The sequence below is a fragment of the Erpetoichthys calabaricus genome, chromosome 3 (assembly GCF_900747795.2).
Source record: "Erpetoichthys calabaricus chromosome 3, fErpCal1.3, whole genome shotgun sequence".
Classification (NCBI taxonomy): domain Eukaryota; kingdom Metazoa; phylum Chordata; class Cladistia; order Polypteriformes; family Polypteridae; genus Erpetoichthys; species Erpetoichthys calabaricus.
The window spans coordinates 223,726,136-223,738,335 of NC_041396.2; the positions used below are offsets into that span (position 1 = coordinate 223,726,136).

Here is a 12,200-nt window from a genome sequence, read left to right on the forward strand (position 1 = left end):
TGAACGCACGCTAAAGACGAATCAGCTGCTGGCTTGCTGCTAGCTGTTACCAAGCTGTGTGATCTGCATGTTGCACTGCGCGTTGATCATTTAAAAGCCTGTACAGAAGCTGTCCTTTTGTCTCGCTTCCTTGTCTCGTGGGACATTAAAGTGTCTTCGAGAAACTGTTTGTAAGTAGGGTGTGATTTGCAAGAAGTCTTGCAGGACTTCAAAGTGTCTCTCCGAGATGATCACGTCTCGACCCGAAGATTTTTTTTTATAATAGATAGATATATATATAAAATGCATCATCTTATGCAGCGCCTTCTCACTGCTTAACTTGAAAATTCCGGCCAGTTCTATAAAAGATCTTGAGCTGAAAATTCAGCCCTGTCTTGCTTGTAGTTTTGTCTCTGGAGATTCACATTTTAAAAGGGACTCCTCTCCCAACTGAAACAGCATCTAATATTCCTAATACAATCTAAAATATTTTATAAGTGAGTATAAATTGATTTAAAATCTTTGTGCAAATATGCAAATTTAGGGGAAAAAAATCACACATATGCCTGTATAACCATTTAAAGTATAAATTACAGTAACATGCAGATAATTCATTATATTTGCTATGCACTACATGGGGTCCTTAGAATTTTTTTCCAAGTTGAAACCAAACATAGATCACTTGTAAATATTACCACTAACTTGGAATACCCTAGAGAATTATTTGTTGTTAGCTTGTTTAGTTTCATTAATACAATACACTACATGACCTTTTGGTTAAGGTGTAGAATAAATCTCAAGTGTACCAAGAATAAATATACAAGAACAATATAAGAATTATAATTGTTTTGTTATTTTGAATCAATATGTCATCCAGAGGGGCGGCATGGTGGCGCAGTGGTAGCACTGATGCCTCGCAGTTAGGATACCTGGGTTCGCTTCCCGGGTTCTCCCTGCGTGGAGTTTGCATGTTCTCCCCATGTCTGCGTGGGTTTCCTCCGGGTACTCCGGTTTCCTCCCACAGTCCAAAGACTGTGCATTGGTGATTCTAAATTGTCCTTGGTGTGTGTGTGCACCCTGCCCGGGGTTTGTTTCCTGCCTTGCGCCCTGTGTTGGTTGGGATTGGCTCCAGCAGACCCCCGTGACCCTGTAGTTAGGATATAGTGGGTTGGATAATGGATGGATGGATGGATGGATGTCATCCAGACATGTAAAATATAATTTAGTTTAACATTTCCATTATGTAATTTTTCCATTAATGTTTTTAGTAATGAACACTTCTCCATGACATTTCCTATTTCCAGTGATATACTTGGAAACAAATGTGTGAAATATGGGAGTTCCTAGGAAGGGTCTGGATCTTCCCAATTAAACATCTGTACTCCCTGAAAGCCTAAGATCAAAAATGTGTGGAATTCTTAAACACAAATTTACAAAAACATTTTATGCTTTTGCAGATTACTCAGTGCCAATTACTGGGTTTGCAGGAAAATATTGCAGCAATTGCACTTCATAGGCTGGTTGTGAAGGCAGCTTCTTGCAAATACCTCACAGGCAGGGTGGGTCTAGATGCTTGAGTGACAACAGTCTGTCTGGTAAGGAAAGAAAGGTGTTGTTTGACAAGCCTCAAGAGGGTTCAAGAAAGAGGGCACAGACTTTCAGAGGAAAAACTTAAATAGGAGCTCAACAGAGCCATTAGTGCTTGCTTTGGTCTCTGGGATGCTGAAAAGTCTGATGATAGATGGTGATGTAAACTGTATAATACTGACAGTATTCACATGTTAGGGGAACCCTGGTTTACCTTCTACATGACGTGCCTCTGTTTTTTAAGTAATTAGAGCTGAAGCACTGCTCTGTGGTATGGTGGAGAAATGGCTCACAGCACAAAATTACCTTGATAAAATAGCAATTTTGTGTTGCAAACATATTTTATAAGTGAGTATTTCTCATGAAGAGTGGCTGTTCTGATGGTCATCAGAAGTTTAAGGCAGTTTTGTTTTCCTTGTGTACTTAGTATACATATATGATGGGATTAATCTATGCTTATCCTAACTGAGAGCATTCTCCATAGCTAATTTATTTTATATTTCATCAAAGCAGAGTAAGATTTTAATGTTCAGTCCACAAAGGAGCACTAAAAAGACCTCCTGATTATTAAATGGTGAGTGCTTATAAAAAGTATTCACCCACTTGGAAGGTTTCACATATTATATTACACAGTTTTCAATCACAATGGATGAAATCTGTTGTTTGGAGTGTTCATTTTTGTCTTCATTGTATGGGTTAGGCCATGATACTGACTGACCACAAGTTGAACTTTCCACATACAGATTAATTTATATGCCAATCAGTTGAAAACCCTGACTACAGTCATTTGACCTCCATTTAATTCTTGGTGGCCTCCTTCACTAAGCTTCTGTACCATCACACTGTATTTGTAGATGGTCTGCTCTAGGAAGATTTGAAGCTGTACCATACTCTATTTCTTAATGATTGATTTAACTGGACTCCAAGTGTAATTCAGTGACTTGGATATTTTCAGTCTCCATCCCCTGACTCTTTCAATCACCTTTTCACAGAGTTACTTAGTGTGTAATTCATTATGTAGGTTAGGCCATGATACTAACTCACCACAAGCTGGACCCTCTAGATACAGCAGCATTCATATTAAAATCAATTGAAAGGTAATGCCAGGTGATCTACATTTATTTACTTATTTATTTATTTAAAAGCAAGTAACATTTCATATAATCAAGTCAAGCTTAACAAAACTCATGTCAATACCCACCCAAAGAAAGAGAGGAAGATAAACAGCCAAGGTTAAACTTTAAGAGTAGAAAAGAGGGAGGAGAATCCTTTTCCCCAATATAAAAGCCTATTCTAAAATGTTATTGATTTGATCCTGGCAGGTTTTAAAAACATTTGGAACAAATCCTCTAAGTAAGAATTTAACTTTTTCCAATTTCAAATAGTATATAACATCAGTTACCCACTGACTTAAAAGAGGTGGTCTAAGATTCTTCCATTTGAGCAAGATAAGTTTATGTGCTAGTAGTTGTTTGTCCTTCTCCACTTTAAACCCATCTGGAATTACACCAAACACAGCTGTTAGTGGATTAGGAGGGATTGTGATACCAAGGCTGTCTGAAAGGCATTTAAAGATTTTGGTCCAGAATGATGTTAATTTGGTGCACTCCCAAAACATGTGGCCCAGTGAGGATGGAGCACAACTACAACATTCGCAGGTTGGATCTTGCCCTGGAAACATTTTGGACAATTTTAAACGAGACAGATGTTCTCGATAAAAGATTTTGTTGAATAATTGTATGCTTTGTGCATATGGAGCTTGAGTGAATTTTTTTTTTTGTTCTTTATTTCGCCTTATACAATTTCTTGTATTAGGAATTTGTTAGTTTTCGCATACCCCTTGGGGTCAGAGCACAGTGTCAGCCATTGTACAGCGCCCCTGGAGCAATTACAGGTTGAGGGTCTTGCTCAAGGGCCCAGCAGAGTAGGATCTCTTTTGGCAGTGACGGGGATTCGAACTGGCAACCTTCGGGATACCAGCGCAGATCCTTAGCCTTAGAGCCACCACTCCGCCCTCTGTGGGTAGCTGCCCTTTAACTCCTTTTCTGAAATGTTGAGTAATAGGTCTTTTTCCCACTGTACTCTGGGATCTTTGAAGGGAACGGACTATATTTTCTGAGTGAGTCATCACGACTGATCAATATCTCTTCTGGAACAGAAATAGGTGAGAGGTGAGGAAAATTGGCCAGATTTTATTTAGCAAAGTTTCTAATTTGGAAATAGTGGAAAAATTGTGTTGATGGGGAGCTAAATTTGGAATGTAATTGTTCATAGGATGCAAAGATATTATCTATATACAAATCTCTAAATGATTTAATCATGTACAGTATGTTTTACAAACATTAAAAACTGTGTAAGTTTGAGAGGGTGGAAAGGTGGTTATAATATAGAATTGCCACAGATAAAAGCTTCTCTATCTTGAAGTGCTTCCTACATTGGTTCCATATTCTGAGTGAATAATAACAATTGGGTTATTAGTATATTGGCGATAACTTGTATTTACTGGGGTACAAAGTAAGGAATATAAAGAAGTACTGCAGGATTTTATTTCTATTGCAGACCAATAGTATTCATCTATTAGTGTCAATGTCTGGATTTTTATAACTTGAAAATTTGCTGCCCAGTAATAAAATTGAGTTAGGTAGTGCCATGTCACCTTCTGCTTTAGGTTATTGTGGGGATGCTCTTTGGATGTGTGGATGTTTCGAATTTCAAGTAAATGATGTTATGATTGAATCTAATTTCTTAAATAATTTGTTAATGTATATGGGGATGCTTTGAAATAGAAAAACGAGCTTGGGAAGGATCTTATAATAATAATAATTCTTTTCATTTATATAGCACTTTTCTCACTACTCAAAGCGCTCAACAATTGCAGGTTAAGGGCCTTGCTCAAGGGCCCAACAGAGCACAGTCCCTATTGGCATTTACGGGATTCGAACCGGCAACCTTCCCTAGCCTCAGACACTCTTGACAGCGTGGATTCTCCCTACTAAAGTGAGATGGAGGGTAGACCATCTATGCATTGTCTTGTTTAAGTTTTTCCATGCAGACTGCAAAATTTTGTTGAAAAAGAGCTTTATGTATGCTTGCGATGTTTACCCCTAGGTTTTTAAACTGATATGTGATGATAAATGGGAAGATGTCCAGTCTAACATTGTGTGCTAGAGAGTTTACTGGAAAAAGTACACTTTTATTCTAATTAATTCTGAGTTCAAATATCTTTTGAAATTCTACTAGTGCTGTTAGGACGCCACAGAATTTTCTGGGTCTGATATATACAGTATCATATCATCTGCATATATAGTGATATTTTCTGTTCAAGTGCTCTGATTATCCCTTTTATCTCAGATGCATTTTGAAAGAGAACAGCCAATGGCTCAATGGCGATTGCAAAGAGCAGAGGCGACGGGAGCATTCTGTATGTTCTAGTTTGAAGTAGTCTGAGATCGTGTTGTTAATACAAACTGAAGCTTCTGGACTGGTATACAGTAGTTTTAACCATTCACATATGTTCAGGCCAAACCCAAATTTGTGCAATGTCGTGATGAGGTAGTCCCATTCAACCATGTCAAATGCTTTTTCTGCATCCAAAAATAATAAGATCTCTGGGGTGTTAGACTTTATGTGTGAACACATTAACATTAAACACTGAGTCAAAGATTGGAAGCAAAGTGTCTGCCTTTAATAAATCCAGTTTGATCTTGTGATATTACCGAAGAAAGCACTTTCTCGATCCTTCTAGCTAGAACTTTGGAAAGTATTTTAACATCATTATTCAGAAGTGATCTCCATTTAACTAATGATGTGACTTCTAAAACCAGTTGCCTGCCCCAGTGATGAATTAGGAATGTCATATTAAAAGGATGAATATTTATGTGATCAATTATATTGTGTTTTATGTTTATAACTAATTTAGACTACTTTGCTGGTTTGTTTCCACTCCGACATTAAAGAGTCTTTTTTATTGATCAGTTTTAAAAAAATAAATTAAATCTTCTGAGATTCAATGTTGTATAATAAAAAAATGTGACAACTTCCAAGGGGTGAATGCTTTTTTATGTGCAGTATATCACCCATTGTTCAGAAAACGCAGCTTTGAAATATTTACTTCATAATTAGGGTTCCAATGTCCAATGTCTTTCTATCTTTGTATGTCTCATTTATTTCAATAATTGCTGGTTAAGTCTTTCTTAAACTTTACAAATAATAATGTGATTATCTATTTTAACTTTTACATTACTACAGCTACTGCAAGTTTGTATTTTTTATTAGCTTATTCCTCTACTTGAGTTTGATTTGCTGTCATATACTGTATGTATATATATATATATATATATATATATATATATATATATATATATATATATATACACAGTATATATATATATATATATATACTGCTTTCAAGTTATTTTACACTTTCTGAAAAATTATAACTGTTCATTTTGTCTTAACTCTTACAATAAAAAGGGTTCCCTTAAGTTGACAATTTAACCCTTCAAAGCAAATGAACAAATTGACCTGGAAGTTCCTGTTTTTTTTATTGTAATTATTCTGACAGTTTCTATGACTATTGAATATTCTGACATATTGTAAGTAAATCTGTCTTTTCTTAAAGTCGTTTACTACAACTGATGCTGTAGTCAAGAAATCTATGTAGTCATGCATGTGCCTTCGTAATAAAACCTAGTAATTTTGCAATTTAAATACATTTTACATGAGCATATACTTTTGCATTTTATTTCAGTGTTATCCTCGTTTCTTTTATTCAGGAACATTGATACATTACGCTTTGGCAATTCAATTTATTTTTGATCATTTTATCTTTGAAATCAATGACTTTTAGTCTGGTTTGTTTTTTTCCTTACCTTTGCTGCACTGGTGGCTATTTTTCAGTTATGTTTTACTTTGGTTACACATTTTTTTTGAAATTATTAATCATTATCTGCGGTGGGCTGGTGCCCTGCCCGGGGTTTAGTTTCCTGCCTTGCACTTTGTGTTGGCTGGGATTGGCTCCAGCAGACCCCCGTGACCCTGTAGTTAGGATATAGCGGGTTGGATAATGGATGGATATTAATCATTATTCTATCTTCAAAAACATACACGATTTTAACTCCCCTAACTGAAATAAACTTTTTTGATGCCATTTGTTTTTTGATTTCAAATATTTAAATTTTGTAAAGGTTCAACATTGTCTATATTTTGAATTTTATTGCAATTATTGCAGTAAAAGTGGTTAATATTTAACCTCAAACTTAATTCTGTTCTTATTTACTTGCTTCAGTATATTTAGCACTTCCGTGTGGATTTTTTCTTTGCATTGAATTTTGATCAGAGTTAAGAATGTGGATGTTATTCTAAATAATTATTCTAAATATGTGGATTCTGAGCTCATCTGGTATTTAACCCCATATTTAATTCCATTCTCAGCTACTTGTTTTAATACTTTCACGAGGATTGCGTGATGTTTGTTTTGAGTTTTCATTGAATTTTCATAAGAGTTAACAATGTTTAGCTGTTGGAGCATTATTCTACAAAACAAGTGTTCATGTTAAAAATAAGCACATGTTTATTCATTGGATTTTGTTCCCTTACAAAATATAATCAACAGGAAAAAAAATAAAAATAGATTAAACCAATCAGTTTCTAACGTGCTTCGCTGTTTTACAGTTTTAAAAAAATGTTTTTTTTTGTTTTTCTTTTTTAACCATCAACATGATTTATTGCTTATTCATTATTAATCCATCTATTGATTTTAAACCCCAAATTAAAGCAATTCTGGGTTACAGAGCCCAGCACTGAGTATTTATCCATTGCTGGGAACACTTTTTGACACACTTGACCTGTCTGGAGTGCCCTCTTAACCTAGCATGCACATCTTTATTTTGGAGCAAAGTCCTGAGTACCTGAGGAAAACCAACACAGGCACAGGGAGACTGAGCTTAGCCTACATCAGGGGTTCCCAAACATTTGTAAGTCAAGGTTCTGCAGAGCAGGATCTTAGATTTTTGCTTACTGTTACTAGTAGTCACACAGCATGATTTTGGATAACAGTAGACTTGTTCTTGACACATATAATTTTAAATGTTGTGTTATATTGGGAGTTCGTAACTTCTTTTCCTTAGCATTCCTCATCCAGGAATTGAATGTTTTAAAATACCACAGTTTGTTCTTACAGTTGGTAGGTCTTGGTCTTAAACTGTTAAGAACTGAAACTCTTCTTTGGCACAAACAACTAAAGGTGATGTTTCTTCAACCCCCGTCCCTAATATTACATTTTGGGATTTTAACAAGTGATTACCATTTTTTCATCAGCACCATGTTATTTTTAGCAAATGTTTTAATTTTCCTTAATGTTTTTTTAATTATTTTTTTTAATGTAAGACTAGCATTTTGGTGTTCTAAAGCACTTTGAGCTACATTGTTTGTAAGAAAATGTGCTATATAAATAAATGTTGTCGTTGTTGGTTGTCATGGAGTTAAAAATAGAAAGCCTAACACTTCCATGTTTTTAATTTACAAAAATGATACAGTTACATACAGATCAAAAGAAGTACTTACAAGACATATACTGCTTCAGGTCAAACAAAGAGCAAAATAAGTCAAAGTCAATGTGAAGGCTGAACCTGCTTCTTGGCTGCATAGTCCTGTTTCTAGGTTCTCCCTGTTCCTGTGTTTAATTTTTAAGGAAGAAAGCATGATCCTGAGCATTGATAATTTTATCCAGACCAAAAGCTTTCCACTGTTGATTAATATTAGCAAACACTAAAATTAAATGTTAGTTATGTTTATTTTATTATTAATTATTGTTAACTTTTAGGGTGGCACGGTGGCACAGTGGTAGAACTGCTGCCTCGCAGTTAGGAAACCCGGGTTCGCTTCCCTCCATGTTCTCCCCATGTCTGCATGGCTTTCCTCCTACAGCCCAAAAGACATGCAGGTAAGATGGATTGGCGATCCTAAATTGTCCCTAGTGTGTGCTTGGTGTGTGTGTGTGTGCCCTGCGGTGGGCTGGCACCCTGTCCGGGGTTTGTTTCCTGCCTAGCACCCTGTGTTGGCTGGGATTGGCTACAGCAAACCCCCATGACCCTGTAGTTAGGATATAGTGGGTTGGATAATGGATGGATGTTAACTTTTGTCTTTGGTCTTCCTTGTGTATTCTTCTACATTAGTCTAACAATTTCTACAACTGTTATAAAATGATAGCACACTAAAATTTTTTACTAAAACTAAAATATTGTAATGTTGGCAGACTGGACCTAATAGAGGCCATGCACTTCCTGCAAACTTCGTGTTGGGGAGTTGGGGTCTGGGGAAAGAGAACAGTCACCTATTAAGATGCTCTTTTAAGCAAAAGATCCCCAGTTTTGACATTTTTCGGGCAATCTCGATTCTGGCATAGATAAATTCAAAGAGATAGGGAGGAAGAAGGTGGGATTATGTCAGACTTCATGTAAGCAGGAGGAGTCTTTGAATTGGCATGGGTGGTGGGCAAGGAAGAAGTAATTAAAGAACATTTTCAGTTATAATTATTTAAAAACTACATTAGATCATTTAAAGACAATCTTAAAAAAATGTCTTCATTCTTTTTTTAAGAATGTCAACATCTACAGGACTGCTGTGGTCCCCAGTTTGAAAACCTCTGTCCTACAGGATTCAGACCCAGGGGTCTGTAATTGTGAGGCCATAGGGCTAATCAAGGTGGCTCCCTTAATTGATTATAACAACATAAACTATCCTGATCCAATTCAATGTCAGGATTGTATTGCTATGTTATTTAGTAGAAATGAACCTATACTGGACAGTACATCAATCCACTGCTGTGGCCACTCACTCACACCACCCAGCACAGTTAATTTATATGAGCCAGAGGGGGATTGACCCCAATAAGCCAACAATACTAACCACTGTCTCACAGGATGTCCTTATTTTATAAATAATGCATATTTATATAATAGACATCCTCATATCTTGGAAATAATAGATTTTCTGCACTTGCAATAAAATACACTGTTGGAACATTCCAGAACTTGGGCTTTTATTCTGAACAGTTACTTCTTTAAAGCGATCCACTTTCAGACCATTACTATTTCTTTGTCCTGTTTTCCCTTTAGACATTCTTCCCAGTAAGTCATTTTTTTCATCTGCACTTGGTTTACAGTTTCTCAGAATCTTTTTATTTATTCTTTTCACGGCTTATATTACTCCTTGGCCAGTCTCCTTTCTCAGTGTTTCAAGTAACCTCTGCTTTAAATATAATGTATCTGTGTGGTACAGATCACAGCCGAGGTCCTGTAAATCTGTGTTCATCTTTCTTGATCTCTAAAGTCTTACCAGCACACGAACAAAGCTAAGGTAGCAACACAAAGGACACTACATTGTTGATTGTTTCTTGTAGCCATTCAATCTGTGCCTCGTGCTGACAGCTTTCCTTTAATTACTCTAGTCCATGTTATTTGTTACAATGAATATAATGGCATGTAGACCCAAACTGGCCTACTCAACAGTTGTTCAAACACTCTGCAAAGGGAATTGTCTTCCATTCTGTCAGCATGATGTACAAGACTCCCTGTTGCTTATGCTAACCTGTGTTCAGCCACCCATAAAAACAGCAATCCACTATAACAACTTTCTTCTTTCTAGGTAGGAGTTGGGGATTGCCAGTGCTTCCTGTTACTCTAGAGATGACTTGCTGACCTGCTCCTTGAGGAGTTGTTAACTTTTAAACCACTCTAACTGGTGGAAATAATGTGTTAAACGAGAACTGATATATATATATATATATATATATATATATATATATATATACAGTATATATATATATATATATATATATATATATATATATATATATATATATATATATATACAGGTATATATATAATGCCATGAAAAATAAATAGAGGTACACAGAGTTTTCTAAATTACAAAAGTAAAAACAAGATAAATCTTGGCCCTGTGATGTGTATCTTAATTGTTTCAGTTACTGCTTACTTCTGCAGATGAAAAACTACAAACTCTGGTTTCCATGGGCGTCTCTTTTAAACTCAAAGTTGGTAGAAAAGAATTACAAAGTCAGACTACTCAACAAGATCTCATCCAAGAGGAATTTGAAGCTGAGAACAGGAATAAGGTCAATGTGAATGACATACCTGTAATGCCTAAACAAAAGGTAGGATGTGTATTTATTAAAAATGATTATGAACACTTTGTTTTGTAAGTGAAGATTAATGCATTGCATCGTCTTTCAGCTGCAACTAAATAGAGTTAGCACTCCCTTTTCAATTTACATACATTTCCATGTCTCAAATAATAGTAAATCAATTAGCTTCTTTGTAGTATTCCTTCAATTCTGATTACTGTAACAGAATCTGTATGTGTCTATTTTTCACTCTTTAAATAGCAAGTTTTTTTAATTGAAGTCTTGGAAAAATGATCACTTTTTTTAATTTTCAGGGCAGCATTATTTTACTTTTGTCTCAGTGCCTGCGAAGGAAAAAAACAAAAATTATCAACAATAAAATATGATTAATCTCATTTTATATTAACTATTCTATCACCCAATGGAAAAAAACATTTATTATATGAAGTACAGTTGACACAACATCACTGTAATAAGTCTGCTCTTTAAATCCTGGGCATTGCAACACACCCAAATATGTTGTGTTTATTTACACAAATTTACAAGGCAGTAATAATCGCAGGAACTATACAAAGTAGCAAAGGAAAACTGACATTGCAAAGCAATTCGTAGCCATCTCTCTGAGTTGTTCTCTCACTGTCTGGTGTTGTGTTGGTATGCTTCAGTGGTCTGTTTTCATTTTACAATATTATTAAAAATGAATATTCAACTATTTAAAATATTAATTTTTCTTGGATGGTGGCAAAATTTCACAGGTTCTCCTGCCTCACGGATCCAGCATCCTTGGTTCAAATTCAGTGCCTAGATGTCCATGTGGAGTTTGCACATTTCCCCATGTCGGTGTGAGGTTTCCTTCAGATATTTTCCCACAATCACAAAGGCCAGTTGATGTTGTTACTTGGCAACTCTTAACTGGCCCTTTGTAACTGCAAGTGTAGATGTGGCTTTATCCAAGGCTCATTCCTAACTTGTGCCCAATTTGGCTAGGAGTGGCACTGGTCTCTTGAAACACTAAATTGGATTGTGTGAGTCTGAAAATAATATTTTGTTGTTGTTGATTTCTCTTTCCTGTATTTTTTTTCATCTTTGGCATTAAAGAAGATGGTATACTGTAAGTGACATTTTGAATAATTAGAAATGATGACTGTTGGCTGTTACCATTATTATCTACTACATAAAAAAAACTCCACTGTGAGAGTGTATGTGTGTGTGTGTCTGGTCCCTCCAAGCAATATGAGTGGTCAGTTTGACTTTGGTGTAATTGGTCAGTTTTGCTTTGTTTGCTCTGTCAAACGCAATTCACAGTGGAAGTGTCAGGCAAGAGAGGTTGGGACACACAAGGATACTGAGGACAATCATAGGAGGAACACAGAGAGTCGACTTCAAAGATGGGAGTTATTTGCAAGAATACAAAGGATCTTTTTACAGCAGATCATGGGGGGGGTGGGGTGTCTACTATTGGCAGTGGTCAAAAAGCAGACAAACAAAG

At 35.9% G+C, this 12,200-nt stretch overlaps 1 protein-coding gene across 1 annotated transcript in view; it reads left to right on the forward strand.

The window, feature by feature from the left end:
• LOC114649428 (PC3-like endoprotease variant B) overlaps positions 1-12,200 on the forward strand; it is a 534,722-nt gene that overhangs the window by 493,935 nt on the left and 28,587 nt on the right. The window contains exon 12 of the mRNA XM_051924671.1: positions 10,572-10,741. Within this exon, the coding sequence (XP_051780631.1) occupies positions 10,572-10,741 (170 nt within the window). The remainder of the gene's footprint in view (positions 1-10,571; positions 10,742-12,200) is intronic.